The sequence below is a fragment of the Manis pentadactyla genome, chromosome 6 (genome assembly GCF_030020395.1).
Source record: "Manis pentadactyla isolate mManPen7 chromosome 6, mManPen7.hap1, whole genome shotgun sequence".
In the NCBI taxonomy this organism is placed as follows: Eukaryota; Metazoa; Chordata; class Mammalia; order Pholidota; family Manidae; genus Manis; species Manis pentadactyla.
In genome coordinates this window covers 96,305,316-96,322,113 of record NC_080024.1, presented here as the reverse complement: position 1 = coordinate 96,322,113, position 16,798 = coordinate 96,305,316, and the positions used below count along the sequence as shown (strand labels likewise).

Below are 16,798 nucleotides of genomic sequence, written 5' to 3'. Positions count from 1 at the left end.
CTGCTATTATTTAATTCACTCCCTTCCATTTCCACTCAAAACGGGACTATGATCATTCTATACCAGATGCATGTGATAGCATGCGTATGTATCACTGCTCTGAAACAGACATACATCCCAATTTCAAAAACATTTTGCTTTCATATTCTTTTTTCATTTTGACTTATATTAGAGCTTGGCCTATTAGGTTGAACAAATATGAAAATTTCGTATGACTCAACCTAGTATGTCTTGCTTATGCTTGTAACCTCATTGTGAAGCTTAATCTAGGACTCAACAGATGTTTGTTGAATGAATAATAAAATATTGGGTCTCTTACCTCTTAACCTTGCCTAAGAATACTCAAGGCTCCACCTAAGACACTTTTTAGAACTGTATCTCTAAATGGGACATTTACCTCCTTTTTAGCTACATGCTTCCTATTTTGGGTAATGTTGTATCATGTAAATCAAAGATCCACATTATGGAAGCCAAAGGGGTTCAAAGAATCTTGGAAAAATATTTAGCACAGATAATTTTTTTCAGTGGCTATCTTAATAAAACCTCTTTAGAAATCAGTCCACTACGGATTATTATATGGTAAAAGTGTTCCAGACTTATTTGCCAGCTTACAAAATACCTATGCATCCCTGATAGCAGGAATCCAATTCTAGATTTCAGAGAGGAATACTTGTTATAATCTAACAAGACTTTTAAAAATTTTTATTGAAATTATCATATACAATATTTACGTGGATTTCAAATATACAACATAGTGGTCCAACAGTTGCCCACAGTTATTATTAAATTGTCACCCCAAAGAGCACAGTTACTATGTCAACAGACAGAGATATTACAGAATCACTGGCTGCATTCTCCATGCTGTACCTCCCTGTGGCTGACTTACATTCTGACTGAGATTTCGGTGCCCCTATCCCCTCCCCTTCCCGCCCCCAGCTCCCCAATGGTGACCACCAGTCCCTCTCAGTGTCTGTGCAGCTGCTGCTTTGTTCATTTTGTTCTGTTTTGTTTTTAGATTCCACATATAAATACTAAAAGGACATTAATGGGATTCAAATTTTTTCCCCAAGGAAATTCAAAACAAGATATTTTTTAAGTTTCAGAAACTGTCTTCTGACCTTTTGATCCTGAAAGCCACAACATTTTTAAAGGAAAATTTTTATTTTACTCAAAGATAAGCAATTCAAATAGTTAGAATCCAGAATATTTACCTATTATTTAATTAACCTGTAATACATGTATAACATGATTATTATTTAATTCTCACTAACATATTTATCGCAAAAAAATTGCCTATTTTTAGCAGTGAAGTGAGACCTAAAATTCTTCAGTTTATTATAATTAAGCATGATTGTACTAAAAAGTATGTATAAATATATCTGTATATATATATGTTGTAGGTTAATATTTGTATGCAAGTTAGCCACTAAATTCCAATTATTTTTTCCCTGTATCAAAAATGGCCTGACCAATTGAAGCATATCAAAACATTTTTTAGAATACAAATATTATACATAAAGGAGATTTTCAAATCTGGCAAATGAATTGTGCATTTCTAAATGCTAATAGAATTATCAAGTACATCTTCTAATGAGGAAGTTGCCTTGAATATATTCTTTAAAAGTCTACCGTGGGTAAAAGTTGAAGTGAATGTTGACTTAACTCACAAATCCTTTTGCCTCTTTCATTTCTAGACGTTACTCCACAGGATGCTGGCACACAGAACACCGTCTGTTAAGGTCTCAATGCACAAATAAGACACTCTTTGATACATCGATGATGCATCAAATGCTCAAAACAAATAATGTCTTCCATAACCACAGGGAGACAAAAATGGGGAGAAAGTTTATCTCTGTTTTATACGGGGTCCGGCAAAGACACTGTAGTACCTGTCTGGGCTATAATTACAGAGGATTCCTAAAGCCATGTGTTACTTCAATTTCTTTACCTTGATATCTTAATCATTTAGGGTTAAAAAAACAGAACATTTTAATTTAACTCTTAAAATTTCGTATTGTTCATATTTTACAAATATTATACTGGACTTTCAGCTAATGGTAAAATTATGAGTTTCTCCTACATATTCTCCAAAGACTTCAAACACATCAAACCCATGGCTGCAGAGAGAGGAACTTAACTGTCAAGTCAAAATAAAATAATGCTCTAGACCTACATGGTCTAATAGACTAGGCACCAGCCACATGTGGCTATTTAAACTTAAATTAACATTAATTAAAATTAACATTAGTTCCTCCCTGCACTGGTTATGTTTCAAGTACTCAACAGCTACAGCACCAATACAGAACATTGCCTTTATCTCAGAAAGTCGAGTGAGCAGCTTTCTTTGACTTCTCTCCTTCTAAACCTCTCCTTGCTGGGTCTCTCCAGTCTCCATCTTACTGGATTCTTGCCCAGACCCTCTTCTCCTCCTAAACCAGCTGCCCTAACCGGGGGAAGCGAAGGCCACACAGGGCATTTGTAACGTCCAGAGTCGTGTTTGCTTGTCACAATCGGGAGGACGGGTTTTAATGCTGGCTTTTCATGGGTGGAGGCAGCAATGCTATTAAACATTCTCCAGTCCACAGGAGCCCCCCCAACCACAACCAAGAATGAAGTGGCCCCAGGCTGAGAACCCCTGGACTAGGGCCCTCTAGACTGAAGCTGCATTTGGACTGCCCGCCAGACTGGATTTGTTATCTCACAAGCCCTTCCGCCTGACTATTCCCAAAGACAAACAAACCCCATCCACGAGAGAGCAACATGCTTCCAGGAGCAATGCAGACCTAACCCTGAGTCCCCACTGATATGAGAAAGAGACACAAACTGTAAGTTTTACTCCTATGAATTCTCATTTTACAGAGACGGGGGTTTTCCTGCACTGGTTACATGAGACGTAAGTGAAAGCGAATGGTACCATGCATACTTCCGTTTCTACAGATGAAGTTACGTGATGGGGGGACCACATCTGCCCTCCTCACTGTTACATATACATCTGCCAGCAGACAGAAAGCTCTGAGAGAAAAGCAAGATACAGAATAGTGTAAAAGCCTATTTTTATAAAACAATGGTGGCAAAATCTTCTGAGTATGTGTGTGTGTATGTGTGTGTGTGTGTGTGTGTGTAAAGAAATACAAAAAAAAAGGAATGACAACATGGGTTTCCTAGGAGAGGGATACTGCCAAGGGACAGGAGAACAGGGGGCACAAAAACGTGTAAACTTAGGTGGCAAACTATGATTGTGGTGAAAACTGAATCACTTAATAATGGAGCTTTAAGAACTGTCTCAAATGGAGCAACTGAAAGGAAAATCAAAAGCCTAAGAAGATCTACAGTTAGTATGGCATTTAGATACTAGAAGAGAAACAGTTAATAAATAAGAAAAATAATTTTCATAGTGACAAGTCCTCTGAAGACTACTAAGATCTAGGTAATAGAAAGGGGGAGAGAGCTCTAAGCTCAGCAATGATGTCAGGGCTCAGAGAAGTAAATTTGGGACAGCTCAGGGACAGATGACGGTGAGAGCACGCGATGCGGCGTGATCACCTGGAGCGAGCGCAGAGGACAGGTTAAGGGGTGCCCCCAAGAGTGCGCCAACATCCAGTGGGGAGGACATGGGACAGGGAGGAGTAGAGGTGGCAGAGAAAGCAGGCAACAGGTGCCATGTCCTCCGGACCAGTGAGGACAGAGACAAGGACCGAGGTCCCACGGACGAAGCAGATGGCGTGCAGGCTGCCGGCCACAGTCACAGCTGGCTGAAGCGCAGCGGGGAGGACGAAGGCCTGGGATGAGGCCACAAGGAGGAGGAGCAGGTGGAGCAGGAGAAACTCTCCCGATGAGCCTCACTGTGAGGTGTGGTGCCGGGGTGGCGCAGAGAAACAGGGCAATGGACAGAGGAGCACAGTGGGGCTGATGCTGGCTTTCTGAGGAGGATATTTATTATATCATTTTTGTATACTGATACTTTTAAAGAAGGGTCTGCAAGAGAAAACTCAACAAGAAAGTGAAGAGAAGGCATTTAACGCATAAAGGGAGGCTTGGGCTTAGGTCAGAGCAGGAACCAGGCACATCTGTGTCCTGGAGGCACCTACCACATGTGAGAGGAAGTGCGTTCTTGTTAGAGAGAGTAATACCTAAAGATATTCCACACTGCATCTTGTTAAAGCCAGTACAGATTCATACCAGCTGTCGCTCAGCCAAAACCCACAACTGGCAACTTTAATCAAGAAAACTATGACTCTGCGTCATGAGATATGTACTCGTGTTTGTTACATTTTTCAAATTCACAGACTAAAAAAGATGAGGGCATAAAAGGCAAAATCCCTGAACAAATACTAGCAGAGTGAGATGCATGTGTGTGTATGAGTGTATCTACAGATGGACATCTCAGTTATTCTCTGATCCTGGTGCTATACAATTTCTGTTAAAAAACCAAAATTTGAACATGTCTACTCACATTTTAGAAGAAAAAAGATAACTTATATCTAAGCCAGAAGAACTTCATTCTTAGAACTTTCCCAAATAAAGTTTCTACTCCAACAGCTATTTTTCCTGCAGCAAGTAAGATGCAGTTTTAAAATGGCTGGTCAACATATCCATTAACATGCCAGGAAGGACACCAACACCTTTAGACTCACCTGAGGTGTGAAAAAGAAAAACACTTCTGCCTTTTCTGTACTTCTTGTAGGCTTAAAACTAGAGATTTTTTAAACCTTGACAATATAAGCAGAACACAAACAGTAGCTAGCTAGAAAGGCATCAATCTTTTGCACCTAGTTTTTAATAGCAAGTGTCAGAAAGCAAGAAAAGATTTTTATTTCCCTATCTACAGATGGAGGCACAAAACTATATAGCCAAACAGTTCATGTGAACTTGCTTATTACAGGAATAATAAACTAATACTGAATACAAATGGCCAATTTCTTTCTATTTATAACCCTTAATTTTCATCTATCATTACCTAAATAAGGCAATTTCACTTGTATACATAATTTTATATTTATAAGACAAAAATCTACAGTTTTTAAATATCTCTGAAAATATTAGACCTAAAACATTAACTTCCAAGTCTACTTTTTCTACATACCCTTTTTCTTCCCATCAAGAGCAACAGGACAGTCCGGGGTCTCCAGCGGGCCCAGGAGTAAGAGATAATGATTCTTTCCCCTACTGCTGAATAAAGTAACTCAAAATTCCAGCCAAATTCTTCTCACGCAGCAAAATCACTCTGTCCTTTTATATCAATTGTGTTTAGTTACAACTTTGTCTTTTAGTAAAAAAAAAAAATCCAAATCACTGTTTCAATCATTTTTAAACTTTGCATTCAGTCAGAAGTTCCACGGCCCATGAGACCAAAGCTGGAAAACATCACAGAAACCTGAACTACACTGACATACGCTTTGCAAGTTCAGGGAGCAAAATATGGGGCAGCTTGGTTTATAACTAACACCTGCTTATACTTCAGTCTACCACCTTCGTCTTGAACAAACTACTTGAATTCAAAAATAATGTAGTGGGAAATGTAACCTGGGTACACAGAAAAAGCCCCCAGAGAAACAGATAAAAAGGCAACACGAGTATAAAGCTGCTGATGTTGAACTGGATTCTGACCCAGGTTCTTGTAATTGGCTTACTTGCCCAGTCCGAAAGGCTTACCATCTTGCTGGCCGGGGAGAGCCTGGGGACTCTGAATCCGTTCCTCGAGATTGGAGCTGAGGTCAGAGTTCACAGCTGACATTCGTGTTGAATCACTCATATCGAATTCATCACTTTCTATTGAACTTTCATCCTGAAAATGGTTTTAAAATATCATCAAGCATCACAAAATACAATACATTCAAACAGTGACTATTTTATCTATAGGGTCAACTAGAGTTCACCCAGGAAATAAGCTTTCACGGAACTCAGTGAAATGTGTTACGCATTAATAGATATTTAAAATAACAAATAATGTAATAATTTCTCCCTTCACAGAATTTCAAGACTTGTGAAGATTCAAACAATGTATCTAAGTATAGACAGATTTAAAAGGTAACATAATGGTTTAGCGAGAATGTAGTTGGGGAATTATCCTGAATAAGGAAAAGAATGGGCTTTTTTAAATTAGTAAAAAACCTCCTAAATGAGTCAATCACAAAACATAACATAAAGATAAATACATGTTTTGATTTTAAAAATACATGACCTAATAAATGATTATTTATTTAACCAAAACATTTTCACTGACAAACAGGATGGATTCTAGTAACAGAGAGCCTTCCATGGCTAGATTCGAAGTCTACCTGTGCTGGAGAGCAAAGCAGTTTTAGGACATCCTTTCTTTCCTCACAAGTGAGCAAAAATTACACTACAGCCACACAAGGAGCTCTAGGTAAAAGTGTGCAAGATGCATTTACCACAAGCCAGTTCACCAGAACACCAGTGTGCCAAAGGCCGATTCATCAAAACCTGTCAAATAGCAGCTTAAGCCAAATCTTATTTTGCTGTAGTCACTTCACTGAAGCAAATTCCTTTAGGAAAACTGATTTTTGGATAAATGGTGTGGTTACGTAGGCAGGAAGATCTGAGAAATCTGTGTAAAATATTGTATGTATTTAATCAAAACCTTCAGGTTCAACTTTAATTTGTAAACGTTTGATCAAAGTTTCAAACATAAAAATAAGCTGCTTCTTCTCCCGCCAACATTGCTGTTTGTATCTATCTGCTCACTCCCTTCGCCTTCCTCACCACCTGTAAGTCGGGTTCCGGGGCCCTGCTGGTCCCACTTGCGGAGACGCCGAGGTCACACCAGAGCTGGAATTCATCTGAGGTCACCCAGGCTCAAGGGAGGAGCTTCCCTGAACAGGAACAATTAACTGGGCTTCATAAGTTACTTTCTCTCAGCAAAGAAGCTGCTCCCCTGTTAGGGGACAGGAACGTCCCGGCAGCCTAAGCAGTCGGCATTCTGATGAGCAGGCCAGGCCAAGGTGGCTCTGGCGCCCCCTCCTTCAACAAAGGTCTGATCATGTGTGCGTATGCTGAGTTAGACAAGCTCATCATTCATTCAGCAAGTAAGTGCTGCCCTGTGAGGCTCCTGGGCAATCAGCCCCCAAAGCTTCTGCCAGGACATGCCCCGCTCTCTGTATGTCATGTTTCCTCCAAGTCTAAATTCTAAGAAAATCCAAAGCATCTGAGAAGGGTGTGTTAAAAAGAGAAAATAGAGTGAAACTCCATGGGCCATTGATGCGATCAATGTGCACCATTACATACACATACGCACGTGTGCGTGCACATAGCTGGACGACATACTGTTAACACACACTGTGTCTGGTGCCTGTGACGTCAGAAACTTCACTTCAGAGCACGTTCTCTGCAGCCACACCACGTCAGGCCCACCCATGCCACCTGTTAGCTGTGCTCACTTAAGCAAGTTGCCTGACCTTTCTGTGCCTTAATGCCCTCATCTATAAAATAGGGATAATAATATTATCAATCTCATAGGGCTGTATAAGGATTGAGGAGGAGTAATGTACTTATAGTAATTAGAACGTCAGATACATAAGCAGCACAAAACATATGGTAATGAATATATAATAAATTCTACAATATATCATTATTCCTATTTATTATAGGAACACATACAAAAAATAAATTTAAATAAAATGATTAACAAGACTAACAGGTGTTTGTAAGGTAGCTGTGTATTCCACATAAACAGTCTTTATAATAAGCATTTTTATGTATATCACAAATAGCTAACTATTGTAATCAAGTAAAATACTGTTTCCATTATATATATATACACACACATATATATATGTAAGCTATCTATATGTGTGTCTGCACATGTGTAAAATGCATGAGTGTGAAAATATGTGTGTGTATGGTGTTTAAAGAAAAGCTATATACAGAGAGTCAAGTCACAGCGTTTGTTCCATGGAGTGGTATATAAACTGCTCTTGCACATTATGGATAATCAATATAGTTGACCACTAGCAAATGATACTCTTGTCAGCATGCTTTTTAAGAAATGTGGACAAGAGATTAAAGTGGTTATATAACTAAATGAACCTGTTCTGTACTTTTATTTTTTTAAATCTCTATTTTAAAGTATTTATCATGATACATGGCTTGATGATTGTCACTATTTTAAATATCTTCCTCCATGATTTCTTATGAAATATAATTCACTTTTCACAATTCTACTCCTTATTAGAATATGAAATATCCCATTGTTTACATTTATAAAGGCTTTAATGAAACTAAGTGCATGCATTCATTCTGTAAGTCCTTGTTTAATTAGTAACTGATTAAATTATTATCTTTTAATAAAGGTGGCAGAAGTATATAAAATATGATATTGTACCAACACGAGATAACATTGATCTCTCTAAGAAGAAATCACTGAAGATTTCTAAGGGTGCAGAATTAGAAAGCTTGATTGACATGGTATTAAATGTTTTATTTTTATTATGATAGGCTATTCATCTCAATTTTTCCCCCATGTTTTGTCTTGCATGACAACCAGAAAATGGTTTGCACATCCTACAATGTGAGCGGATTCCTTTGTTACTAAAATCTCAGTATAAAGTCATGACCAACCACCGTAGAATTCTGCTTCCTTGAAACTTAATTTTTAAAAATAAGAACAAAGATTTTAACAAATGTTCTTCTTCCCAGACTTTTCCCTTTTAAAAATGTCTTATTATTTTTAAGAACTTTATCATTGAGCTTTTATTTCTATTTTGAGAAGTTGCTTGAAATTCAGATCCCTGATCTATTCCAAACTTCATTTTAGCTTTCAAGCTGCAGATTTTATCTCTTGATTTTCATTGCTATTGTCCTGATTGATTCAAGATCTCATGTTTCCATTTCCTGAACAACATGGTAATAGTGTCCTAGTTACTTACGTGCCTCCAAAGTCTTCCCCACTAGTCCTGTTCACCTACTGCCCAGTGAAACTTTCCATCTCAGAACTCTCTACTTCTTCATACACCCAAGTCGTCCCAAGGGTACCAAGTGGCATGTAAGCTACTAAATAAACACTGAGGATTTTCCGCAAGACTGAAAACCAGTCCTGCCAATCTCAACTTGTTCTGGTTTGCACTTACCTGATACTCAAACTAACTTGAAGCTTATATTATTTACTTTTCTGTGAAATACACCACCTTAAACCTTAGTGTGCATGCATGTAGATCTTGTTAAAAATTCAGATCTAGAATAGGGGTGGGAGTCCACGGGGTCTCCAGGTTGCTTACTCAGCCAGCGCTGAGGGAGAAAACATTCGCAGTGACGGAGCTGCCCCACAACACTCCCTACTGCACGAAGTGACTGCCGGCCACGTTGGGCTACTGAGCACTTGAAATGTGACTAGTGTGGTTGAAGAATTGAAATTTTAATTTCATTTAAATTAGTTTCAATTAAAGTTAAATACCCACATGTAGCTAGTGGCTACCACATTGGATGGTGCAGATTTGACAACTTTTTGTTGAATTTTTGAAATGACTGCCAATCATTCACTATTAGCAATGCAGTAAACATCCTAATGCATGAATTATTTCATGCATCATATTCTTTAGTATAAATTTGTAGTCAAAGCACATAAATAACTTTTACAAGTTTTTAATAATTATTGCCAAACACCCCCAAAGAAAATTTGTTCTGGTTTAAACTTATCATCAGTTTATAAGAGGGCAAGATGATCTTGCATTGGCGAGAGTATTTTGTAAAACTAAAGGGATTCCCTTTCCTGGCCTTCTTTATTTTTCTTAATATCATTTAGCAGCTTCTTATATACATGCTTTCATTATTTACTTCCTTATTGTCACTGCCCCCCCACTAGAAGGTAAGCTCAATGGGACAAAACTTTTGTCAATTTATTCATTGCTTGTCTCCATTGTCTACAAGGTGCCAGTCACATAGAAGGTGCTCAATAAATACTGGCTGCAGTGACTGCGTCAACACTAATTGAAATCTGGATATAACTGATAACAAAGGAACATCACACTTGATTTCTATTTTAATGTGATTTTACTTAACTACCTTCCTATTTTTCAATAATCACAATTTCTAACTATTTTTAAAGCACTGTACATCCAATTTAGTATTTTCAAAATGTAAGGATAACAGTTATTTTCCTAATCTAGTTAGAAATCTAAAAGGATCTATTTCCTTTGTGTGATTTTTTAGAAGCCAGAAGGACTCAGCATATGGGGCCATATCATTGCCACAAAATTGATCTTAACTTTTTGGCCTAGAAATAAATGTATCAACATCTAAATGTGCTTCCTACAAATAATTTGACAGCTCTTACTAGTTTATAAGGACTTTTTAAAGTTTTTCTTTCAATTTATATAATGAATCATGGAAATATTTTTTCATTCTTAGGGACATAGACATTAATATTTTCTTAATGGTCTTTCACATCAGTGATGTAATTACTATTGTTTTAGTCATTTATACGTTGCCATCTGGTAATATGGAATCTAATACTGCCACGGCAGTAATATAGATCACCTTATAGAGTGCACCCTAATCAAGTTTCTGATATAGAACTATGTTATAAACATAGTTTTGAGATCAAACCTGTTTAAATAGGAAAACAAAAAATTGGATTTCAGCTTTATAGAGTTGGTTCAAAAAGTAATTTTAAAAAATTTAATACTTCACCAAACATTAGTATATTTGAAAAATAAATATTTAACCACATCTACTGCTTTAAAGAAATATCAAGAAAGAATTTATTAGCCTGCAAAACTATTCCTAATATAGATAATCTGAATATGTCTATTGATTAATGGCTAATACCTAGTTAATAAGGATTTATTAAGCCCCTATTGTTACCAGTCTTTCAAGGGATATATATAGGTACATATATAACTTGGCCCCTGCCTTTGAAATACTTGAACCAATCTGGTAAGTTAATTAATATCCTAGATAAGAACATACAACAAATGTGCACTTTGTGTCTACATAGCAGGCACAGGGCTAGATTCTTACTATATGAATTAAGTAGAATAACTTGAAACATCAAAACACCACTAACTATAAAGAACCAGAAACTGTCTCTAGAAAATGCAGAGAAGTACAAAAATATATAGAATGATGGTTCACTGACAAAGAACTTTAAAATAAAGGCATGATTCGGACAGTAGAGACACGACCACATACATGGAAATGCCTGACGTCCGGGCACACAGCTCTAGCGCTAATGCCGGAACCTCCCTCGGCTCCTGCCCATGCAGGGCGCTCTCTCCCGAGCTCTCCAGTGCTTCACCGAGCAGCCTGCTGGTGGTCACTGCGGGGCAGCAGGCGGGGACGGCCGCCCCCTCCCGAGGCCTGGAGCGTGCGCCTGTCGGACCTCTGCAGCCCCAGAGGCTCAGTCCCAGCGCCGCGGGCGCCCCGGGCCCGGCACAAGCTCATGCGGCCCTACCTCGTCTCGCCGGGAGCCGAGCAGCCGCAGCTTCATGTGCTTCATGTAGGCCATGGTGATGGGCATGTTGTAGTCGATCACGCTGGGCGCCAGCACAGCGGGCTTCCCGTTATCTGCAATTAAACATTTGATGGGCGGTGACCGGGAGGCGGTATTCTACCTGCAACTAACGGTTCGGTTCGTTCAGACTGAACTACGGTTCTAGACACCAGGTGTTCAGGAGACCGGGGGCATTACAGGCGGACTGTGGAACACCAACTGGTGTGCCCCCACAAAGGTGTACTGGGACGCCCGGCCCCATGGAGGGACGAGGTGCCTCTGACCACGGGGAGGTGCCCCGCCTCCCGCTGACACCGACGCGCTGTTGGTCTCGTCATTGCACTCCTCTGCTGCGCACGTGCCCCCTGTCCTGCCCGAACTCGAGAGGGGGCTGCTTGCTTTCTTTTTCCTTTTGCCAGTCCTCTCATCCTACAGCATTGGGACTGTTTAGCCAAAAGTGACTTTGAGATTGATTTACTCTCTGAGAGAAATTAATAGATTAGGACAAGAATCTAGATAAATTTTAATCAATGTTAAAGTCAAATCATAATTTTATGTACCAATTCTCAATTGAAGTAACTCCACATGACTCCACCCTTTTAGAAATAGAGGATGTGTGGATTTAAAAGGACATTGAGGAACATCCATTTCCTTGCTGAATGCCTAAAATACCATGAAACATGCATGCTAAATGAAAATCAAAATATTATTACAGGAAAAAAGTTCATTGCTGCAGTTGAAATAATCTTTCTTTGAGAGCAGGCACTGAATCACTCTGAGTGGACAGCCAAAGCTCACCACCTCCCCCTACCCTCGATACAGTGGTCGACCAGAAGAACTGCCTCAGTCTGCCATGTTTCATTGAAATGTGACCCACAAATTGCCATTATGAATGAAATTACTTTAAATCTCTCTATTTGACACCACAGCTACCTTTGTGATCTGTTCCATCTGGGTTTAAATGCATTCTTTTCTGGCACTCTGAGCAGCTCATTAGAAATCGTGTCACCGCTTCTCTTGGGAGGAAGGCATAGCTCTCTGAAATCTGAAATGATTCACAAAATAAAGGGGTTATATAAGCTGACTGAGCATGATTCAGCAGAAATGGTCATTGTATCTCCAAGCAAGACGCATTATTCCATGATGGCAGGAAGCACAACGAGAGCATGCACTGCATACATGCATCATTCGAGAAATATCTATCCAGCTGGCCACACGCCACTCAGCTGCACCTGACGGAGCAGTATGGGGGCAGCCACATCTCAAAGGGTCTGCTTATATTTGAATATTTGTTTTAGAAAACATAATCACAGTGTACATACAGATAGTCTAGTCAATTGTCCTTATTAAAACTTGCCAACATTGTTTTTTAAACTTACTGTTGGCACCTGTTTATCCAATTTTACATGTATTTTTAGAAATTTAGCCCCAAATAGAAACAATAAACTTAGGATTTTGCATCAATAAGCATTTTTTATCATTGCTTTTCAAAACATTTTAAGTGAAAATAAAAAACAATTATAAGAGAATCAATGTATGTATTCACTGCAGTGAAGCGTCCCTTCCACAGAAAATGACACACCTGGAAATGCATGCTGGCCACCTACTTCATCTGTTACCCGTTTTATGTCAGTTTTCATAGTTAACATCCAAAATAGCTAACACGGAAGTCAGAGCAAGTGGCATGTGCCCTATGCAGAGCTTGTTTTCAAAATCATGATGTAGAATCAAGTTAGAAATCAGTAGTCCTGTCAGTGAATTTTTAAATTATTAGCTTCTCAAAAACCAAGGTATTTCTCTCATCAAAGCAACTTATTTCTGAAGTGAAACTGATAGATTGTTAAATATCTGTAGATGAAAGCTGATGCCGACTCATTGGCATGTAGAGGATGAGAGAGGCAGGGGGAATGTGCAGGTGCAAGGTGCACACTCAGGTGAACGCACAGCTGGTACAGACACTAATGTATTTTAAGTTTGTAAGAGGAAAGAAAATACCCACTTAGTGTGAAATTAAATACAAATCTACACCAATTCCATGAATTGTGACGGGACCAACTTCTGCTTATCCAAACTGTACAAGGAGCCCAGCACCTGAGAAACCCCATCTACTCAAAGTCCAAAATGTAAAGCTCACTTTTCCCTGAATTTAATAATAAAATCAGTTTACATCACTTATCCTGTCCCAGTGATTCTCAGGGAACAGAGCCATAAAAATACCAAAGAAAAGGAATAAATCTACAGTGAACAGCTCCATGGATGATGCATACACAGGTAATTAAAATCACTCTACTAGGATGTGAAATGTGGAACTCCGATTTTTAATATAAGCACCAATTTGTAAATTAAGATGTCCAGCTTTTTTAAAAAAACTTCCTCATAAAAAACAGGATTGTGGGAGAAAAACGAACAGAAAAATTGGAAAGTATTTTGTCAAACTCTTTTATATTAGTTATTGAATAAGGAAATATATAGATTTTAAATTCTCACTCTCTCTTATGCTCTTTCTCTCTATATACACACACAGACACATACACACATACATAAATTTTAGTCCTATTCATCTATTTTACAGAGAGAAGTAACACCTTTGCCTGATTTATCAGACTAGGGATAGTTTTTCTGATACTCTGAAAATCTATTTAAAAATAAATTAGAAGTAAAAAAAATGTCTATGATGCAGGGGCAGATGTGATGTTTTATATTTTATCTCATATGGAGTTAAAGTCCATTGGAACTAATGGAGCCAACTAGTAAATTCATTAACAAATGGGATTTGAGAAGGATGCTCCAATGATTTTCATGGAGGATTTCTATTAAATATTTTTTCTACTTATATAGAAGAGAAACCATCCAAGGAAAAGGACAACCACCCAAGGAAAAGGTGGACCTAAGGTATACTGCCTTCAACTGGCCCTGACACTCTCCACAACTGGCCCTTTTCCCAACACTAACAAGTCCTTGGGTAGGCATCCCTTCTGGACAGAACACACTCAGTTCCATTACTGTCCTAGCACTGCTCAGCTCCCAAATGAGGTTTTCTTGGAACCACTAAGCAAATTGCATTTTTTATAGTTTTACTCTGAGCACTACTGGCAATGGTTACAGATGTTTGTGTGTGTGTATATACATGTATGCCTGAAGAAAGAGAAAGTGCCCCCTTGTGCCTCAGAAAGATGTTTCAGCAAGGATTGTATCCCTCTATCCTCTGTGGCATTATTCCAGCACGGCACCTGGCACGATGTTCCTGTATGGTATAGGACTGGAAGAAAGCACTTACTTGGGGCAGTTTTCTTGGTGTTCTGAACCCATTTTATGGGGCGACCTGCCAAAGCATCCCAGTGTCCTCCACTCTTCTCTCCCATCCCGGGCCCACTGGAGCCCGTGGGCCCTCAGAACAGGCTCTTCATTTCTCACGCTCATTTCTGCTCAGTATTTCTCCTGCCAGAATGTTTTCTAGAACACTGCTGAGGATAGCACTTTATTTGGAAATGTACTTCAAGGACTAGCTTTATACTTGGGATAGTAGAGTGTATCTCATTAGAATGTGTTTATGAGCAGGGAGGAACTGCATCCTCTCAGTAGTAAGAAGCAGAGTAACGAGAACGGGCATCACTCTGGCTCCCTCTGAACTGGAAAGAATGTTGCATGCGACAGGACACACAGATTGTCTGAAACAGAAGTAAGCATCCAGAAGGACTCGGACACAGCCATACTGAGCCTTGTGAACTAATGACCTAGCATTATTGATCATGTAAATAATTATGAAGCATCTTTTTCTTAGAAATGTTATTTTTTATGAATCCAGATGTGTTTTCTTAGATTTGTATAATGCTTTGTATTTTTCTTTGGGTTTTTATATCTATTGTTTTAGACAATGGTTAAAACAGACTTTATGATAATTTTTTATTAAGTAAGTTGACTGGTATAAAGAGATGAAATGAACTGTTATTACTACATAATAGAGGGCAACACAAAGTGCTAGGACTCAAACCAAAATCTCTCAAATCTTGGGCTATTTCTATAAATTAATGGTGGGCTTACCCCACAGAGAGATTAGATAAATGTTTAGGGACCAAGGAAAGCAGGAACATCAAAATCGGTTTTTATACATTCTGTTTTTCAAAAATACCCATAGTATCAAAGTGCTTTCCAAGGACAAAGTCAGTCCTTAAACTTGAGTTCTGGCAGAGATATTTTGTTGTTATTTTTATTGAATTAGCTGTGGTTGAGGCAAGGAGATATAGTGGCCTAATATAATTTTTCATTACTTACCACATCTAAAGACTTCAATTCATCTGTGTATTGAACAATACTAATATTGTTTTCAAGGTAAAGATTACATTCTAAGTCCATTAAGACTGGAATTCACCAGTAATGCAGAAAATAATAAAGCAGATTATTATCAACTAGAAGTAGAAATCACCTCTACCATCAAAAAACAAATGGTAATACTTCCACATAAAAATAGTTGAACTGTAGTATCTTTTGATATACTAAATAAAATCACTTCTAGAGCAAAGATAGTGTGACATTAGTAACCTAATGATAAATTGATTCACATGCAGAAGGTCTAATGCTCGAGTCTCATATGGGGCTCTGCTACTGACCTTCCACCTGTGGGTTAACAAGAACTAAAACTACTGGGAACACATTTCTGAAAACTTTACTAACAAATATTACAATTGAAAGAAGGTTAAGCATTTTACCTTTTTAATGTTCCTATCTTTCTGAAGAAAAAAGCAGCAATATTTTTTTTAAGACTTTGCAACTATAAAGCCAACTTCTGGCAGTTTTCAGTGCTACTCGCCTTTCCCTCAACACAACTCAGTTAAGGTAAAAATGTCAGTTATCCAAGAACTGAAATTTAAAATCAATAGTAGTTAAATTACTTTTCAAATCTCAACTTGTAAATTCTATAAAATATAATTCCTAGTTTTATTACATTTAAATTGCAGAGTTTTACCTTCAGATGTAAATCTCTTTTCCTATGCTCAGAATATTTGAAGTAATAAAAAGTTAGAAAAGGTAAAGAAATTAATCAATTAAAACAATGTAATAACAAATCATTGCTGTACTTTGTGTGTCTCACAAGATGCAAGTCTGTCTTATTAACACAAGCCACAAAGTTTTGTAAATTGAGAGCAAAATGGATAACAGAAGAATTTTTTAATTCTGGGGCTATTTGTCCTATGTCTTTCTTCCTCAGTCCCAAGCATCCTTCCTCTCCAATTTTAACTGCTTCATTTCTGGGTATTTTCAATAGAAAGGCACTTTAGATTTACTCAGCTTGTACCAAAACCTGATATTCTCTGGTTACTGAAATGGTAGAGAATTGACAATTCTCGAAATTAA

At 38.2% G+C, this 16,798-nt stretch overlaps 1 protein-coding gene across 5 annotated transcripts in view; it reads right to left on the bottom strand.

Annotated features, from left to right (window-relative positions):
* The window catches only part of NOL4 (nucleolar protein 4), a 353,984-nt gene that overhangs the window by 232,060 nt on the left and 105,126 nt on the right, over positions 1 to 16,798 (bottom strand). For all 5 annotated transcript variants that reach the window (XM_057503972.1, XM_036885429.2, XM_036885440.2 and 2 more), the window contains 3 exons: positions 12,380 to 12,491; positions 11,408 to 11,520; positions 5,653 to 5,785 (listed from right to left, as the gene is read on the bottom strand). In XM_057503972.1, the coding sequence (XP_057359955.1) occupies positions 5,653 to 5,785; positions 11,408 to 11,520; positions 12,380 to 12,491 (358 nt within the window). The remainder of the gene's footprint in view (positions 1 to 5,652; positions 5,786 to 11,407; positions 11,521 to 12,379; positions 12,492 to 16,798) is intronic.